Source organism: Eptatretus burgeri, chromosome 5 (assembly GCF_056783735.1).
Source record: "Eptatretus burgeri isolate ZD-2024b chromosome 5, Ebu_testis_v1, whole genome shotgun sequence".
Taxonomy (NCBI): domain Eukaryota; kingdom Metazoa; phylum Chordata; class Myxini; order Myxiniformes; family Myxinidae; genus Eptatretus; species Eptatretus burgeri.
In genome coordinates, this window is record NC_140965.1 from 8198146 (window position 1) to 8218794 (window position 20649).

Genomic DNA, 20649 nt, shown 5'->3' on the forward strand with positions numbered 1-20649 from the left:
ACCCGCATGCCGAAAGTGGCGACAATCCGTCTGGCAGTTTTGGAGGAGATACGTCAAATTACGCACAGACGTTAATAGAAATAATATAGAGATACTTAAACACTGTGCAGGGTATTGTGTTCTATGAACTCCAGTTACTTCCCTAATGAATTGATGGCCCCACAATGGTGCACAAGGCAAGCAATTTCAGCACATGGTAACTACAGCATATTGTTTATTTGCAAAACATTCAACCTTGCTAAAGTGCATTGCAAACCAGCTGTTTGCTACTCTTTCTGTATCAAGATAAAGACCAAATCATTTTAAGGCAGCTTCATAAGGGTACTCTGTAAAGGGTAGAACCATTGAGCAGAACAGTGTCAAAATGAAATATGTTGCTCCCACCCAATACATTTGCATTTTAAAATAAGAGAGCAATTTCAAAACTAACGAAGTACTGTATTACAATATGGCCAAAGTCATGACGAAAAGATGAAAGCTGTATCATTTTCCATGTTCAATCCAAAATAAAGCATTATTATTCACCTTCAAGTTAAAAAAAAAGCCCCCCCTGCAAAGCAACTAACAGCAATACCATGATTACAGATGATAAACACCGTGGACATTGTGGACTTGTTATTTGAATAAATGATTTGTATACTGCAAGCACAGATATAGATGAGAACAGGGATCGATGGAGCAAAAGTTCAAAAGGTATAATCCTACATCATGCCTGCTCAACTGAGGGAGTCACATCATTGAATGCATAAGATTGTTTTTAGCTGTTTTTTTTTTAATCTCAAGAAACCTTGCAATGACAAAAGGCAAATAAACAATACCTAGCGATTACCAACAATTATTGGCGATTCAAGCTATTGCACAAGGCAAGCTAGATTAGAAAATTAAGCCGTTATTAAAAAGAAACATTGGAAGGTTTGTCAGATTTTAAAAGATTGTAACCGTCAGATGTTTGAAGACTGAGTGGGACTTTAAACCCTGCTTGCATGAGCAAGCTGTCCCACATTTCCAAACCCTAACCTTCAACCACTTCCAAACCCCAACTCTCCCACATTCTTGATCCTAACTCCAAGTCTCCTCCATTCCAAACCCGAACTCTCCCACAGTCCTAACCCTCACTCTCCCACATTCCTAATCCTAACACTCCTACATTCCTAACATTAACTCTCCCACATTCCTGACGCTAACTCCAACTCTCCCACATTCCTAACCCTAACTCTCCCACATTCCGAACCCTAACACTCCTACATTAACTCTCTCACATGCCTAACCCAACCTCTCCCACATTCCTAATCCTAACATTAACTCTCCCACATTCCTAACCATAACTCTCCCACATTTCTGACCTGAACTGCAACTCTCCCCCATTCCTAACCCTAACTCGAACTCCCCCCCGCCATTCCCAACTCTAATTCCAACTCTCCCCCATTCCTAACCCTAACTCTCCCACAGTCCTAACCCTAACTCCTCACATTCCTAACCCTAACACTCCTACATTCCTAACATTAACTCTCCCACATTTCTGACCCTAACTGCAACTCTCCCCCATTCCTAACCCGAACTCCAACTCCCCCCCCCATTCCTAACTCTAATTCCAACTCTCCCACAGTCCTAACCCTAACTCTCCCACAGTCCTAACCCTAACTCTCCCACAGTCCTAATCCTAACTCTCCCACAGTCCTAACCCTAACTCTCCCACAGTCCTAACCCTAACTCTCCCACAGTCCTAACCCTAACACTCCTACATTCCTAACATTAACTCTCCCACATTCCTAATCCTAAATCTCCCACATTCCAAACTATAATTTCCCAACACCAACTTCACCCATTTCCTAACTTGAACACTTCCCACACTTCTTAACACTAACTCTCCCGCATTTACAAACCCTAACTTTCCTCTACTTTCGACAATCGCTGATTCATTGCACAGCATAAATGCGGTACATCAAGTTGTAATGGTTAATGTTAAGGCTTGAAAACTCAGATCACGTGACATCCAATTGGATGTACAAATTGGACGTACAAGCACCTGTCTCTTTCTTTGGCTAATATCATTGGTTTAAGGCTTTCCGATCACCATTTTCTGGCACAAGGAAATGTTTATTCCCCTGTAAGATCTCCATTTTCCCTACTCACTCCTCACCCGTCCTTACAAATGTAGGAGTGTTCATGACATCCCACATCACACACTGGGTGGAGGTATGCAACATGGCATCTGCTGTTTACAGTGCTTCAAGTGCTGGAAGTTCTATGTTGGTTATTCAGCTATTCTGGAGCAAATCAGAAGATACAAATAATCATTTAGAACAAGTTCCTGCGTGATAATGATCTGACTATACTAATTATTTCATAAAACCGTATAATAAACAATATATGCAAAGTGCACATTTACACGACACTCAATAAACCGAATCAAAAATTATGAGTGTTTGTGTCGACATTGGCTAGAGCGTTCCGTCTCAGCCATGGGGGAAGCGCCCGTAACAAACGCATTTCGTTTCAAGCCGTGCATCGCTTCGTGAAATGGAACATATTCAACTGCAATCCATTGCCAATTATTTTGGTTCACCACAAATATAATAATGTTCTATATTAATATTCAAGTCGATGTCCCTATTATAGCTAGAATAAACTTCCATACCGACCAACCCTCACCCTCTCCATTAATTATCAATCAAAATACCAATCAATTCGCTCTCCCCATGAAAGAACACGTCATCATGCCCTCCCCAATTAATGTTCCAAAAACGACTCAAAATCGATATCTCCACGATAGAAAACTCGGCCAACCCATCCCACTACCTCCCCATTAATGTTTGAAAAAAAATACTCAAATCAACTTCATCGTTGTGGAAAACTAAACCCCATGCCCTACTACCTCGTACCGCAACCTCCCCCCCAAAAAAACAAAATCGATCAGAGGTCTTCAACAGTATTAGCATTTCCATAGAAGATCAGTCATTATAACTAAAGTACTTTTAAATCACCAGATACAGAGGCACTAAAAGTTGGAATGTGAAAAACCAACGACGATTGCTGTAATAGAACAAAACAGACTTTTTAAAGGCAAATAAAAGGCAGTGAACCTGAAGAAGAAATTCTGGTAAAAAAAATAATCACAGAATAAATGCTTTACTGAACACCACGCGTGATCATTGTGAGCCCGCTCTCCGATTGTTGGGTAAACGGTTGAGATAAGAGGAAGCTGGGTCGGTCTTGAGGCATGCACGATGGTCGCGGTGGAAAAAGCTTCGATTCCAACCCGGCAACACAAATTGCTGCCTGGAGACCTCAGCTGGCTCCGCTTGCGGTCGCGCTGGAGTGTCCGGCTCCGATCTGCTTCTTACTCTTGTAATTCCCCGCCATGATCAGATAGGTGCCGGGTGAGCGCACCCGTGGACTCTGCTCGGTCGTGACCCTGTACGAGGACGGTAAGTGGGTGATCTTTCCATCCACGCGAGATACCTGGAGCAGCCGGCAGGGGTCACGCTTGTGCAGGTAATTTTCAAAGGTATCCCAGCCTCCGCCAACGCGCACCATCACGTGCTTGTTATGAAGCATCTGCAGGGTAAGACCATTAAGACAGGTGCAATTGATACTTGTGGCTTGGTCTTTTCATTCAATTAACATGTGCAACCAAATACAGCAATGCGTTGCTGGAACGGACGATGACATGCAGTTAGGCAGCAAGCGTGTTTCCGAAATTGTCAGAATCTGGACTTTATCCCCGACAGAAGAGGTTCCGACGATTAAACAGCTCGTTTTAAGGCAGGGACATCAGGAGGCACTGTATTGTGGAGAATAGGTCTTCGGCTGTGACACTATATTCTTTGCAGCAGGTTGAAGTTTCCGGGTGGTTATTTGACGAGTAAACAACACACTCGTGATTGCATTACGATTACTGTTGAAACCGAGACGTCCCTCGTTTATCCATCCTGTGTATTTATCGGTGAACAAAAGTTCGCTTATCAGCTGCCAATTTGTTGACCATTGCCACGGTTATGGTGAAACTGACCTGAAAGGCTAGTCTGTTGAGCACAGCAGTGTAATAATTTATCAACATGGCATCGCTCGAGGGACATAGACTTGGAGGGCTCAATCTTTGACCATAATGCATGAAAGCAGGGGACACCACACCTGCAGGATTTACAGTCGATGGTCGATGCCCACCTCATCCTTCACTGTAATGATGTTGGTATTCGTTTCACAATTCCGTTTCTCACACGCGGTGACACAGAACGGGCTGGAAACGAACATGAATATAGTGGAGCAAATCTGAATATTTGTGTTCGACCTCGATCCCAAACCCTTTATGGTGTCTGCTCTGGATTGAAGAAAGCCTTTAAAAATCCATTACTGGCAACTGAGGTTCCTTTTTCCAATTAGAACAAAACAGACTTTTTTTTTGTTTGTTTGATCTGACAATAGTAATTAATTGGTTGTTTGGCATAGTTTGGAGAATCGGTGCCAAATGCAGGCTTTTTATGAATGCTTTTCATCTCTCACTGAAGTCTTTAACCACAGTCCTACTTTACACTGCCCCTCATAGGTAACAGGGGGTGCTGGTGCTTTAGGCTGTTGTGAGATAGTGGTGGGGCTTCAGGCGTTGTGGTGGGCTCGAGACAGTGCTTCAGGCAGTGAAGTGAGCCAGCAGCAGTGCTTCAGGCAGTGTAGTGAGCCAGCAGCAGTGCTTCAGGCAGTGTAGTGAGCCAGCAGCAGTGCTTCAGGCAGTGCAGTGAGCCAGCAGCAGTGCTTCAGGCAGTGTAGTGAGCCAGCAGCAGTGATTCAGGCAGTGCAGTGAGCTCGTAGCAGTGCTTCAGGCAGTGTAGTGAGCCAGCAGCAGTGATTCAGGCAGTGTAGTGCAGCAGCAGTGCTTCAGGCAGTGTAGTGAGCCAGCAGCAGTGCATCAGGCAGTGTAGTGAGCCAGCAGCAGTGCTTCAGGCAGTGAAGTGAGCTTGCAGCAGTGCTTCAGGCAGTGAAGTGAGCCAGCAGCAGTGATTCAGGCAGTGTAGTGCAGCAGCAGTACTTCAGGCAGTGAAGTGAGCTTGCAGCAGTGCTTCAGGCAGTGAAGTGAGCCAGCAGCAGTGCTTCAGGCAGTGTAGTGAGCCAGCAGTAGTGCTTCAGGCAGTGTAGTGAGCCAGCAGCAGTGCTTCAGGCAGTGTAGTGAGCCAGCAGCAGTGCTTCAGGCAGTGTAGTGAGCCAGCAGCAGTGCTTCAGGCAGTGTAGTGAGCCAGCAGCAGTGCATCAGGCAGTGTAGTGAGCCAGCAGCAGTGCTTCAGGCAGTGAAGTGAGCTTGCAGCAGTGCTTCAGGCAGTGAAGTGAGCCAGCAGCAGTGCTTCAGGCAGTGTAGTGAGCCAGCAGCAGTGCTTCAGGCAGTGAAGTGAGCTTGCAGCAGTGCTTCAGGCAGTGAAGTGAGCCAGCAGCAGCGCTTCAGGCAGTGAAGTGAGCTAGCAGCAGCGCTTCAGGCAGTGTAGTGAGCCAGCAGCAGTGATTCAGGCAGTGTAGTGAGCCAGCAGCAGTGCTTCAGGCAGTGCAGTGAGCTAGCAGCAGTGCTTCAGGCAGTGTAGTGAGCCATCAGCAGCGCTTCAGGCAGTGTAGTGAGCCATCAGCAGCGCTTCAGGCAGTGTAGTGAGCTAGCAGCAGTGCTTCAGGCAGTGTAGTGAGCCAGCAGCAGTGATTCAGGCAGTGTAGTGCAGCAGCAGTGCTTCAGGCAGTGTAGTGAGCCAGCAGCAGTGCTTCAGGCAGTGGAGTGAGCCAGCAGCAGTGCTTCAGGCAGTGTCGTGAGCCAGCAGCAGTGCTTCAGGCAGTGTCGTGAGCCAGCAGCAGTGCTTCAGGCAGTGTAGTGAGCTAGTAGCAGTGCTTCAGGCAGTGGAGTGAGCTCGTAGCAGTGCTTCAGGCAGTGCAGTGAGCCAGCAGCAGTGCTTCAGGCAGTGTGGTGAGCCAGCAGCAGTGCTTTAGGCAGTGAAGTGAGCCAGATGCAGTGCTTCAGGCAGTGAAGTGAGCCAGCAGCAGTGCTTCAGGCAGTGTAGTGAGCCAGCAGCAGTGCTTCAGGCAGTGTAGTGAGCCAGCAGCAGTGCTTCAGGCAGTGTAGTGAGCCAGCAGCAGTGCTTCAGGCAGTGTAGTGAGCTAGTAGCAGTGCTTCAGGCAGTGGAGTGAGCTCGTAGCAGTGCTTCAGGCAGTGCGGTGAGCCAGCAGCAGTGCTTCAGGCAGTGTGGTGAGCCAGCAGCAGTGCTTCAGGCAGTGTAGTGAGCCAGCAGCAGTGCTTCAGGCAGTGTAGTGAGCCAGCAGCAGTGCTTCAGGCAGTGAAGTGAGCCAGCAGCAGTGCTTCAGGCAGTGTAGTGAGCCAGCAGCAGTGCTTCAGGCAGTGTAGTGAGCCAGCAGCAGTGCTTCAGGCAGTGTGGTGAGCCAGCAGCAGTGCTTTAGGCAGTGAAGTGAGCTACCAGCAGTGCTTCAGGCAGTGAAGTGAGCCAGCAGCAGTGCTTCAGGCAGTATAGTGAGCCAGCAGCAGTGCTTTAGGCAGTGAAGTGAGCCAACAGCAGTGCTTCAGGCAGTGTAGTGAGCCAGCAGCAGTGCTTCAGGCAGTGTAGTGAGCCAGCAGCAGTGCTTCAGGCAGTGTAGTGAGCCAGCAGCAGTGCTTCAGGCAGTGCTGTGAGCCAGCAGCAGTGCTTTCGGCAGTGAAGTGAGCTACCAACAGTGCTTCAGGCAGTGAAGTGAGCCAGCAGCAGTGCTTCAGGCAGTGTAGTGAGCCAGCAGCAGTGCTTCAGGCAGTGTAGTGAGCCAGCAGCAGTGCTTCAGGCAGTGAAGTGAGCCAGCAGCAGTGCTTCAGGCAGTGTCGTGAGCCAGCAGCAGTGCTTCAGGCAGTGTAGTGAGCCAGCAGCAGTGCTTCAGGCAGTGAAGTGAGCCAGCAGCAGTGCTTCAGGCAGTGTCGTGAGCCAGCAGCAGTGCTTCAGGCAGTGCAGTGAGCCAGCAGCAGTGCTTCAGGCAGTGTAGTGAGCTAGTAGCAGTGCTTCAGGCAGTGCAGTGAGCCAGCAGCAGTGCTTCAGGCAGTGCAGTGAGCCAGCAGCAGTGCTTCAGGCAGTGCAGTGAGCCAGCAGCAGTGCTTCAGGCAGTGTGGTGAGCCAGCAGCAGTGCTTCAGGCAGTGAAGTGAGCCAGCAGCAGTGCTTCAGGCAGTGAAGTGAGCCAGCAGCAGTGCTTCAGGCAGTGAAGTGAGCCAGCAGCAGTGCTTCAGGCAGTGTAGTGAGCCAGCAGCAGTGCTTCAGGCAGTGCAGTGAGCCAGCAGCAGTGCTTCAGGCAGTGTGGTGAGCCAGCAGCAGTGCTTTAGGCAGTGAAGTGAGCTAGCAGCAGTGCTTCAGGCAGTGAAGTGAGCCAGCAGCAGTGCTTCAGGCAGTGTAGTGAGCCAGCAGCAGTGCTTCAGGCAGTGTAGTGAGCCAGTAGCAGTGCTTCAGGCAGTGGATTGAGCTCGTAGCAGTGCTTCAGGCAGTGCGGTGAGCCAGCAGCAGTGCTTCAGGCAGTGTGGTGAGCCAGCAGCAGTGCTTTAGGCAGTGAAGTGAGCTAGCAGCAGTGCTTCAGGCAGTGTACTGAGCCAGCAGCAGTGCTTCAGGCAGTGCAGTGAGCCAGCAGCAGTGCTTCAGGCAGTGAAGTGAGCCAGCAGCAGTGCTTCAGGCAGTGTAGTGAGCCAGCAGCAGTGCTTCAGGCAGTGCAGTGAGCCAGCAGCAGTGCTTCAGGCAGTGTGGTGAGCCAGCAGCAGTGCTTTAGGCAGTGAAGTGAGCTAGCAGCAGTGCTTCAGGCAGTGAAGTGAGCCAGCAGCAGTGCTTCAGGCAGTGTAGTGAGCCAGCAGCAGTGCTTCAGGCAGTGTAGTGAGCCAGTAGCAGTGCTTCAGGCAGTGGATTGAGCTCGTAGCAGTGCTTCAGGCAGTGCGGTGAGCCAGCAGCAGTGCTTCAGGCAGTGTGGTGAGCCAGCAGCAGTGCTTTAGGCAGTGAAGTGAGCTAGCAGCAGTGCTTCAGGCAGTGTACTGAGCCAGCAGCAGTGCTTCAGGCAGTGCAGTGAGCCAGCAGCAGTGCTTCAGGCAGTGTAGTGAGCCAGCAGCAGTGATTTAGGCAGTGTAGTGAGCCAGCAGCAGTGCTTCAGGCAGTGTAGTGAGCCAGCAGCAATGCTTCAGGCAGTGTCGTGAACCAGCAGCAATGCTTCAGGCAGTGTAGTGAGCTAGCAGCAATGCTTCAGGCAGTGAAGTGAGCTTGCAGCAATGCTTCAGGCAGTGAAGTGAGCTTGCAGCAGTGCTTCAGGCAGTGTAGTGAGCTAGAAGCAGTGCTTCAGGCAGTGTAGTGAGCTCGCAGCAGTGCTTCAGGCAGTGTAGTAAGCTGGCGGAGGTGCTTCAGATGGTCTCGTTAGCTTGCAGGGGTTCTTCAGGCAGTATATTTAGACAGCGTAGTGGATACAGGTGGTGGAGCGAGCAAGCAGTGGCGCTTCAGGTGAGAGTCGTTTGCTAACTGCAGTGCAGCAAGTTTGCGGTGGTACTTCAGATGGTATAATTAGCTACAAGAGGTTATTGAGGCTGTAAAATTAGGTAGCGGCATTGCTTCAGGCGGTGCATTGAGCTGGTGGTGATGCTTCAGACAATGTAGTCAAAAGCAGTTTCACATAGTGTTCAAGTTAAATTAAAAAAAATATATATATTTTGGTGTAATTATCTGAAATGATGTAGTTGCAACTCTGAAAGTATGCTTTTTGGAAAGTTCAAATCAATTTGAGGGTCCTGTGATTCATTCAGCTATATCTACAAATACCTGCATCATGCTGTGTTAACATGAATATCAAGGTGGTAAAAAAAACAAACAAAGCATTTCATCTGAGGGGCTTACGGACCTTGGTTCATCCACTTACCCGCACAAAGACTATTTTATCTCCGAAACGGTAGCGGCCGGCAGAGCAGAATTCAATCTGAAACTTGTGCTGGCAACTGCAAGGGAGCTTTTCTGAAATCCGCCGGATCTGATGGGCAAAGCAAGACGAAGAACCGAGACAGAAGGGTCACACAAACAGATGCAAAACCATATGAAGGTCCACATTCAATGTACTCACCCATTGTAACACCACCACCCACAATACAAGACCCTTGCATTTAAAATACGGTGCTGAACCGACACCAGAGCACCGGTGCAATTAAGATGCTATTAACTATTTTCTCCCTAATTTCTCAGCTGGAATGAGTTTAACAGCCATGCAGCAAATTCTTGACAATACCAATGGCCGGCAGCTCTTTCTATCGATTTTCCTTTGCTGAAGGTCTCCGTAATGGTCGGCTCCAACCATGACTTATTCATGCCAGGCTTGGTCGATTATTCCAAAGCTTAAATGATAACCCACGGCAAAGGAGGAGCAGAAGCATTTCCACCAGAATCGCGGACGACCACACACAAGGTAAATTAAGTTTTCTGCAAAAACCACCAAAAGCAAGTTAAGGGTTGTAACAAGGTTGATAACATGGATGCAGACCGTCGGCAACTTGGTTTTCAACACTATTTCAGGAACATCAATAAACTTAAGCAATTCATCTTACAAAAGATCAATGCTAAGGAAGTTTATCTTTGGACAAATCAGTCTCCACAAACATACATCGAAACAGTTGGTTTGCTTCGCTTCGGCGTGACCGCAATATGCCTGGTGTCAGCTTCATGGATAGGGTGGTGGGCTTGAGATCCTGGGATCCTGAGTTCAAATCTCACTCGGCTGTTGAATTAATACCAGGTGGGGTTGACTCTGCCTTTCATCCTTCCGAGGTTGGCAAAATGAGCGCCAGCTTGCTGGCATCCTGTGTCGGAGTGGCGACCCGTCCAGGATTGTGCCCAAAAGCCAAGGAGGCTGCTTAGGCAGCACCAACGCTCTGCGCAGAGTATGGTCCCAATGGATGGATGGATGAACCTTAATGAATGACATTCAGAGCATTTTCATGGCGTTCTCATCACAAAGCTGGATTTTAAAAGGAATCTTGATTTGGGGCAGCATCCAGAAAACTTCCCTTTATCCTTATCGTCATCGAAGCCTCATGGATTATTGTGTGCAAATCACATGCGTCACATTCCAAATGTTCCAATAAGAGAGATACTCATTTGAGTGAAAGACACATCAAAGTTTGTTTTTTCAAACTAAGCTTAAAAACAGTCTCACCAAAAAGGGATTCCAAGAATATTGAAATGCCCCTGTATGTCTGTCTGCCTGTGTCTGTGTCCACATCTACATATTTTAGATTAAAAAAAAATAATAATCTGCAACCGCTTGTCCAATCGATATACAGTATTGGATTAAAGGAGAATGTTTGGACATCTTCTCCAAAACCGCTCATCAACAAAAAAAAATTTGAAACTTGGCATATGTCATCAACTCCCCATGGGGTATATAGGGTGATAGCAATGACATCATCGGTGAAGTGGTATTCCAGCCATAATTGGTTTAATGAAAATCTTCATCCGAAAAATCTGAAAAATAATGTGATCTACTACCTGATGTGAGTGAAGAATTAAATTTATGGTGTCATTGGTCACGTGGCTCGGTGGCCATTTTGGATTGAAAATAACAACGTTAAATAAATAAGTAAATATTTTCCAGAACCGCTGAACAGATCGATGCAAACCTTCATACATGTGATCGACGAGCCATGGGGAATATGGTTTCAAAAAAAAATTATATTCACCTTCATTGATGCAATTTCGCATTAATGTGTACAAAAGTGGTTGTTAAATGTCTTAATCAATAAATCAATAAATCAATAAATAAAGCTACGCAGATCATATATATGAACAACGTATGTGACATAATAGGGTGCATAGATGGATGATACAGGTATATGGGCCATAATAGCAGTGTGATCAGTTCATGATGGTATTATTGTTCAGAATGAGCGTGCGAGGCAAAACCGAGTGCCGTTCTAGTTTGTAAAGGAAAATGATTTCGTTTTACCTAATTATTATATTATATGGGGCGGGGCGGGCAGGATAGCTTTGAGGTATGCCCACTCGCTTTTGAGCCGTCTCGCCTGGGTTTGAACCTCAATCCAGTTCCAAGCCGTCCACCTGTTGTGTCGTGTGCAGGGTGAAGCATCAACGTGTGCGCCATTCATTGGAAGGACGTTCGGCCATAGGAGCCATTTGTCAGCACTCACGGTCGTTGGTGGACGTCAAAGATAATATGGTGTCTTACGTAAATAGGTGGCGAGTTATCGCCAGCACACTGAACAAAATACAATTTTCTGCGGCCTTCATTTGAATTTGAATCGCCTGCGATAGAGTAACGACATACACAAAATTGGTTCTCCCCTGAAATGTTTGTAGACTAGTCATGAATTTTAGCACAAAAGGAATCCTTTATATCGAGAGGATGAGTGGACATCTTCATTCACCTCCTGGAGGTCGTTCACATGAAAAATGAGTGCCAAACAAAGGACGATATACTCCAAGCTGTGGCACTGGCAAAAAGTAGAACATTGCAATGATCTGATCGTCATGTTGGGTTACATCCGTTTCCTCCTTGGCTGCAGTGGTGAATAATTAACGAAGAACTGAAATGAATGGACAAAGTTCATCTCACCAATATGGTCCATCACAAAAAGTTAATCGAAAAGGCATGATGATTACCCAATTCTTTGTCTACATAATTATGCTGAGGATGCAGAGCTTTCGGGCATTGTATATGGATCACACGCAGGACAGAGAAATCCGCCGACATCAGTGTACCTTTACTTAAATTACAATGACATTTGTTGACAATGGACAAACATGGTGAATGGTGCTTGAAAATGGTGAAGCTTCAGCAAAGAACTTACAGCGGTATCCAATGCTTTGTTCTGGCACTGCTTGCGGTCCTTGGCAGGTTTGGATGGAGTAGGTGTGCTAACCACCACTGGTACTGCTGTCTGTGCGATGGGTGATGGTGGTGGTGTGGGCTCAGAGGATGTCGTTGAGTCCTCGGAAGTGGGCAGCAACACCGTGCTTGCCTCTTCCTGCTCAATCTCTTTCTCGAGCTTCACGAGGCCCGGGGGTTCGATGCCATATCTGTCACGATGGCAGCATGTTGTAAAAATTTGCTTTCTTCAGATTTAGAAGGTACGATAATTATATAAATTACCCGATCTCATTGCCAAAGGAACAAATGGGCACCTAGTTTTGGTCAGAGTTTTCACGATTTATCAAGGTGGGGTGTTGCGACCGCGTAATACAAGAGGCATTCACTTACTGCCACGCAGTTATGCTCATCACATCTGACATGTCACTGCTATCATGTAGCCACAGTAATGAGGGAACTCTAGGTTAGCCTGTCTTGTGCCACTTACGTTGCCTCATTCCAGTGTCTGCAAGGTGTGTCCCTGTCCTGGAATTATTGCCAGCAATGTTGGGGTCAGCCAGCCACTTACAGAACTTGCTGATTTACTGTGGACACACAAATCAATCTCACCTCCTCGTGGTGCAGACCGGAAACTGGTTCGTTGAGGAACCACGCTAATGGGGCTCAGTATTTCTGGATGAACATCCGACAGAGTATTCATGGGAGACCAGGGTAAGGACATCCTCCCTTGAAGAAGGTGGCAGTCTCACCAGCCGACTATGCTTGTGCGCGTCTAGAAAGCCAGCCAGGCTTAGGCCATGCTAGTCACTGGAGCAGCTTCGCTCATGTCCAAGGAACTGGAATGACTATCAATCAGCATAGCTGGACTGACAGAAGTAAGAGGGACTGGAAGTGGCACACCAAGTGCCCACATAAGTATACATATATCTGCTTAGGACTTGATGAGCCACATGATGGAGTCACCATCGCGAGAGATCAAAAAGCCAAAAACCGATTTCATGGTCATCAACTAACAGCAGACTTATATCTGCTCCATTTGGGAACACAAATGGATATCTCATTCATTTACAGGGTATGCTCAGACTAATGTTGCCCAATTTGAGGACAAAGATGAAGTTATGTTCATCGAACATGTTCCCATCAACGAGGACAGCAGACTATCCTCAAAGGGAAGGAGTTTTCAGGACGATTGCATCAGATTTTTCAGGCCCAAAGAGTTATAAAACACCAGCTCTTCCAGTTTCATTATCACTGCACTGTATTGATAAGAACTCACTGCAGGTTTCAGAATATTGGTCGTGGTGTTAACAAGCCATTTGTTGTGCAGGGGTGTAACAGCATCTTTTGGGCAAGACGAAGCCTGACCGTTTCCCTGTTTGTGCAGGGATGCATGATTAAAATGCAAATAGTGCCAGTTTTTGCAATGCTGAACCCTCCAGGTTTTAAATTTATTTGAGACTTTGTGTCGACAGAGCAGCTGCTTCGAAACCAAACACTCGAACTCTCTTGATCTCCAAACTTGCCTAAACAGGAGAATGCGTCTTGGTGGAGATTTAGAGAATTTATAATGTTGTGTACACAATTTGAAAATCATGGCGGAACTTGAATTGAGGGAGAAGGAAACAAAGAAGGGTTTTACAGAAACACGTCCGATAAAAAGTTGTTAAAGTTTTTATAATGCAAACACATACACACGTGTGTGTGTATTATATATATATATATATATATATATATATATATATATATATATATATATATATATATATATATATACACATATACATATATATATATATATATATATACACATATACATATATATACACATATATATATATATACACATATACATATATATACACATACATACATATATTTGACCCCTCCCACACTCCTCCAGCCAAAGTAGCTGCATAAAGCAATCCAAGAAGCCTTACACAAGGTAAGTGGTAACGCTGTTTCGAACCCTCTCCAGTTTCTCATCAACTATAAAGACGTTCACACATGGTACACACAAGACAATCCCAATGCTATACACTCCGTCAGCTACCGGACCGGTTTCATCACTTATTGGCAAATCATCACCGATAGCGTCGACAGCAATGCATACCAATGCGGCTCTTAAGCATGGACCACGTGCAAACGTCAAAATACCACCAGTCAAGTTGACTCAGCCTGCCATCAGCCTTCCTATGTTGGCAAAATGAGTTCCAGCTTACTGGAAACGGGTGGGAAATATATATATATATATATATATATATATATATATATATATATATATATATATATATATATATATATATATATATATATATATATATATATATATATTTTGTTGCAGGCCGGCAGGGTCAGGTGAGAAGACCACAAGGTGGGGGAAGCTACGTCGATTCCCACCAGACTCCCCGGAATTGTAGGCCGCTGCTCACGGATAATTGCATGACACGGTGGGTCGCTTAACCGACCGTGGATGCCAATAAATCAATGGCGTGACCTAGGGTCCTCCCGTCTATGGAATCGGGTTACCTAATTAACCACGTGGTTTAACCACCGGGGAACCATGCCCTCGGTACGCCTTGTCCGAACCGGATCACTCTACTGGATTGGATCACCTTTCCGGATCGGATGCAGCCGAGCAACACTGCCAAGGACGTACCGGCCAGATGGAATGGACCATTGGGAATAAAGACCCGGCTAAACCTGGATCCGAACCATGCTGGACCAATGAGGGAAAAGACAAAGGCGAGCTGGGAACATTTCTCCAACAATTATTTATTTACAATAAGCGAGGAAAAGCATGTGGCAGAACAAAGGTTTATTGGGTGTATAACGCAGGGAAAGATGAGAGGGGTGTGGGGGGTGCGACAATTATACAAGCAACTTACCAAAGCAGACACAGTGCAGACTTGACGTGAGAATCTTCACAGTAAAAACAAAAGATCTTCTCCAGGCTTACTTGACAGACAGGTGCCAACATACTCAGACAAAGAAAACCCAATGAAAAGAAAAGGACTTTTGCAGCCAGGGAGGAAGGGAGTTGAGGTTATAGTTTTTCGGTACCTGAGCATTTCGGGGGAAGGGATGCTCCATGGTGCGGTACCCGGCAATGGTTGTGTAGTTCGGGCCACAGCCGCACGTGTCGAGATCGTGTCTGTCAGAGGAGCTTGAGTGGAGAAGAGTCAATAATCCCGCACTGCCAAGCACACTACATGACTCGCCGCACAGTGTGCAGCAGTTGTGTGTCTCTGTGCAGCAGTTCCCTCACAGCGGCACCACATGTGCAAGCCTCCATGATGCCCCACCTTACAGCGAAGGGGCACGTGGCTGATTTACCTCAGGAATAATCAGACGAAAAGAAGAGTAGAGATGAAGGAGAAAATGATTTAAGCAACCCCAGCTCTGAGATCATCGCAACGCACTCCTTGTTGTCCCACGAAACAAAAGGAAAGCAAGTATCGACACGTATAATAATGGAATAACTGTCTTGGGACCACTATCTGTTAGTCCAGAGGGCGAGGGTGGAGCAATAGGCAGGACGCTTGGTCGACGCCGTGTGGTCGGAGACAAGTAGCAGGAACACACACTTCACTCCTCCTTCAATTCCACAATTCTCCTCAATTCCTCCTCCATTCCTCCTTCTTCTACACGGAGGATTTCTCCATGCTTTAAAGATCCGAGGTTCAGGGAGCGACTCCGACATTATCATCCGAGTTGGGCATTCCGACTGGCTCTGACCCCTCGCTTGGTCCGCCTTCCTGGGCCGGGCATCGGCCAGACGCTGGTACACTCCGCCCACCTGGGTGCAAAGCGTACGTGACTCACCACCCACGTCTGCCTTCTTGCCCAGAAAACGAGACTGGGTAGATGGTGGTATGCTGTGGTAAGCGAGACCAGGGGAGCAAGCGAGGCAGAAGGCAACGTGGATCGTCACACTGTGGCCAGCGAGACCAGGGGAGCAAGCGAGGCAGAAGGCACCATGGATTGTCATGCTGTGGTAAGCGAGACGAGGGGTAAGCGAGGCAGATTTACCTCAGAAGTGAAAAGAGGAAGAGTGGGAAGTGGGATAGAGGGGAAAAATGATTTGATAACCTAACTAATAGCCCATCGCAACGCACTCCCTGCTGTCCTGCTAGACAAAAGGTTGGGAACTTTCTACACATACAATAATAGGATAACTATCTGAGGACACCTATCAGTTGTATGCATGCGGTTACGAGAACCGCAACAACATTGTTGCGGGCCGGGGGTCGGGTGAGAAGACCACGAGGTGGGGAAAGCTATCTCGGTTTCCACCAGACTCCCCGGAATTGTAGGCCGTCGCACACGGATAATTCCGTGACGCGGCGGGTCGCTCAACCGACCGTTGACGCCAATAACTCAACTGCGTGACCTGGGGTCCTCCCGTCTATGGGTTAATCGGGTTACCTAATTAATCACGTAGTTTAATTACCGGGGAACACGCCCTCGGTATGCCTTGTCCGAACCGGATCACTCTTCCGGACCGGATCACTTTACCGGATCAGATGCAGCCGAGCAACACTGCCAAGGACTTACTGGCTAAAAGGAACAGATTGTTGGGAATAAAGTCCTGGCTAAGCTCGGATTTGGACAATGCTGGATCAATGGAAGAAAAGACAAAAACGAGCAGGGAACATTCCTAATGATAATTTATTTACAGTGGGTGAGGAAAGGTATGTGGCACGATAAGGATTTATTGGGGTGTGTTGTGCAGAGATAGGGGAGAGAGGTGTGGTGCAGCAGATAAACAGGCAACTGACAAAATGGGACACAGAGCAGACTTAATGTGAAATTAATAAAAATAATAATGATAACGATCTTCTGCAGCCTTACTTAAGCAGACAGGCGCCAGGACACCACACACACACACACACACACACACACACACACACACACACACACACACACACACACACACACACACACACACACACACACACACACACACACACACACACACAACCCGATGAAGAGAAAGTTTTGCAACAGGAAGGGAAAGAAGTCGAGGCTATGATCTTGGTACCTTTGTGCTTGATAGCACGACGCGCCACCAATACGTTTCGGGGGGGGACGAGGGGGGGATTCTCTGTGGTGCAGTACCTGACAGTGGGCACGTCGTCCCTGGCTTTAGCCGCGCGTGTGGAGACCGTGTTCGTGAAGGAGGAGCTTGAGTGGAGAAGGGGAGGAGTCCAGAGTGCGAGGATGGACTGGTAGGCGGGACCAGGTTGGCGAGTGGGGTTGACGTCGTGTGGGCAGAGACGAGGTTGCGGAGTCTAGGCAGCAGGAGGAGGATCGTGGCGGTGTCGACGAGGCGAGGCGAGAGCGGGAGAGAGGCGGAGAAAGAGAAAGAGCAAGGCAGAGGGACTGCTACGACCTTTGTAGGACCTGCAGCGCAGGGGGAGGGGCCACCCCGAATCGAAACGTCATCACCTGAATCGGGCGCTCCGATTGGCCCCGATCCCTCACGTGGCCCGCTAACTTGGGCCGGAACACGCTTCACTTCGTTTCCAGCAAGGCCATCCCAGACAGCGAACATATTTCGCTCTGACCCCACGATATGACACAAATCGCCCACACCGAAATTGGCATGCGAACCGTCCCGCAAAAACCCCTGGACCGTGCCCGGGCGAACGGTCGAGGGTCCCGCCTGCCCGCTCTGGCGTTCAACCAGCGTCAATCAACACGCTCGTTCCGCGCGTGCCAATGTGACTCGCAATGTACATTCCCCGGCTCCATCGCAGCTTCGCTGGCCGGAGAGACGAGAAGACGTTCACCATCCGTGGAGAATCCACTGCAGCCAGCAGTTTACAATATACAAATTACAAATTACAAATACATAGATTGCTTTAAAATTATTTGGATCAGACTTCACTGCAATGCTTTATAAAAAATATTAATTATTAGACGAGTCTTTTAAAAACGATAAATGTATAAACAGGCGAGCATTGGGTGGCTTTGACACCAACTCTCTGGTTAATGCAACCGGCAATCCTCCCCAGACCATCGGAAGCCCGAGTAAATAATCCCGCACTGCCAAGCAGACTACACGACTCGTCGCACACGCCGGGCCCAGGGCTCGCCCGGGAATGAGGATCTCTGTGCAGCAGTTCCCTCACAGCGGCACCGCACATGCTGGCCTCCATGAAGCCCCACCTCACAGCGAAGGGGCACGTGGCTGATTTACCTCAGGAATAATTAGACGAAAAGAAAAGTAGGGATGAAGGAGAAAATGATTTAAGCAACCCTAGCTATGAGATCATCGCAACGCACTCCTTGTTGTCCCACTAAACAAAAGGAAACGGACTATCTACACGTGTAATCTATATATTAATAATGAAGGACCAATTTTGTGCTCCTCCTAGCGGTTGCATCACGTTTTTCTCGGTACTGTGACCTGGACTGAAAGAAACTTCGTACCTGTAAGAGTGCGTCGCACATAGTGACAATAGTCAAACTTCAACTCTGAAGTAGAATAAACACTTTCCGTTTTACATTCGTTTACATGGCAACGTGTGATGTCACCGCTGAGAGGCATAAGGACGTCATGACATCATTACGTCTGTCGTCGACAGACCGTCACCGCTGAGAGGTGCAATTCCACTCCTCAAAAATAGCGTCTGCAATGTAAAACCCTCTTCTGCACATGCTGACTACCTCAGAATGTGAATTTGACACAAAAAAATGCAACACAAAACATGTATCTTCTCTATATTTATACTGAAGGACCAATTTTGTGCTCCTCCTTGCGGTCGCATCACGTTTTTCTCGGTACTGTGACCTGAGAAGTTTTGATACGGTGTTTGTACGTCAAAGTAGACACGTGCACAAATCAGGGGACTTCTTCACAAGGAGTAGTGTACACCAAAAATGTCGTGTAAAAGGACGTTTTGTAGGCCTCATTAGGTAAGTTCATGGAGTACATCGACTGGGATCCAGCTCTTACAACAGCCGCCACTGGTTGTCATATTGGACTCATGGAACGGAATTCGTCTGCGACGGGGTTTCGGCTAGTAATGGAATGACTGTCTTGGGACCACTATCTGTTGGATGCATGCGGTTCCGAGAATAGCAATATATATGTGTGTGTATATGTATGTATATATATATATATATAGATATGTATATATATATATGTATATATATATATATATATGTATATATATATATATATATATATATATATATATATATATATATATATATATATATATATATATATATATATATATATATATATATATATATTGTCGCGGATTCGCGCCCGCCGGCGTGCGAACGGCCACGTAACTCGAATCGCGGCACGTCGCCCACCGGACGGACAATCCAGTCGTGACCCTCTCGGACTAACGCCGGGAACCAGTCACGGGTGGACCTTTCGGTCTCACCGCGATCGAGCCAATCGGCCCCCGCGTGGGATAGGGTTGCTCGCCAAATTCGACCTACCTAAGTACCCACACGGAGGGTAGACCGGGCGATCGCACCTCGCCGCAGGTTGACTTCGGACACGGGCCACTGAAGCGACCCGTTCCGTACTATCGGGATAACCGAGCGGTGTTATTCGTCGGCCTCGACGGTTCGATTAATTATCGGGCGTCTTTGCCCAGGACCAACCCTTTACGTGAAGCAAGATGGGGATTCAATGAAAGAAATGACGAAGCGAAGCGGGAAAACAGTTCAATAATAAGCACATTTATTTCGCGATGAACGGAAAGCACACATATACAATTCCACCAAAAGCACATTTATTTCGCGGCACACGGGAAGCACACATATACAATTCCACCAAACGCACATAGAAAAGAAGAAGACAAAAAGCAAATGCGACAATGCAGATCTAATACCGACTACGCAAGCACACGGCAACACTTATACAATTTTACTTCACAGACGGCGCCGACAACACATATTCCCAAAGCAAAAGAAAAGAGAACCACCCTCCAGGATGAGGAGGTAGGCGGGCCTGGGGCCGAGACCGTGTCGGGCCTACCCGTCTGATGATGAGACGCGGAGCGGCGGTGGTGCCTCAACTCCGCGGGCCTCGCGGACAGTGTCTGGTAGGGGGTGGGAAGGGGGCCCCCTTTTGTCGCACTATCTCAGCGCGGGGGGAAACAGGAGGGGGTTGCTGATGCTCGGGGAAAGGAGGATTTCACCAAAATCGCAGGTCCCGCGACGAGCGTCTCCACCACGACCTCGGTCGCGCCGCCGGCCTTTCTCTCTCCTCAGTTCCCCGAATCCGACACGAGCACCCCTCGTCCGCCTTCGCCGCCGCCGCCTCTCCACAGCTCCGTCCTCTTCATTCTGACTCCGCGAACTCCCAACTGCACTGAACTCTTCCTCCGCTTCCAACTCAACTCTTCCTCCTGCGAACTGAACTCCTCTCAACTTCCACTGGACTCCACTCGACTGACGAACGCAGTCGTTTTTATAAGCCCCGTGGCTTCGCTCCCTCATCTTTGACCCTCTGCCTCCGACCTTTCACCTCGCTCCCCATTGGCCTGAGAAAAAGTGGGCGTGAATGCTTTTTGATCCATGAATTTGCATATAGCGACCGCCCTCCAACGCCCTGGAGGCGGGGCCAAATCGCCCCTCGCTCACCGATTGGACGGAACAAAAGTGGGCGTGAGTCGTTTTTGATCCGTTTTTCTGCGGAAAGTCCGCGATGCTTTTGAACACGCTGCTCGGTGCGCGTTCTACACGAGTCCAGCATCGGTGCCCACGAGTGGCGCGAGATGACGGTGATGCGATGGTGGCGAGTTGTGACGGTAAAGGTCGTGGCGGTTGTGGTGAAGCGGCGTTGT

General features: G+C 47.9%; 1 protein-coding gene across 13 annotated transcripts in view; it reads right to left on the reverse strand.

The window, feature by feature from the left end:
• Positions 1-197: 197 nt before the first annotated feature.
• The window catches only part of GAS2 (growth arrest specific 2), a 97112-nt gene continuing 76660 nt past the window's right edge, over positions 198-20649 (reverse strand). For all 13 annotated transcript variants that reach the window (XM_085880633.1, XM_085880627.1, XM_085880629.1 and 10 more), the window contains 3 exons: positions 11814-12042; positions 8879-8986; positions 198-3558 (listed from right to left, as the gene is read on the reverse strand). In XM_085880633.1, the coding sequence (XP_085736759.1) occupies positions 3289-3558; positions 8879-8986; positions 11814-12042 (607 nt within the window). In that variant the 3' untranslated portion in view covers positions 198-3288. The remainder of the gene's footprint in view (positions 3559-8878; positions 8987-11813; positions 12043-20649) is intronic.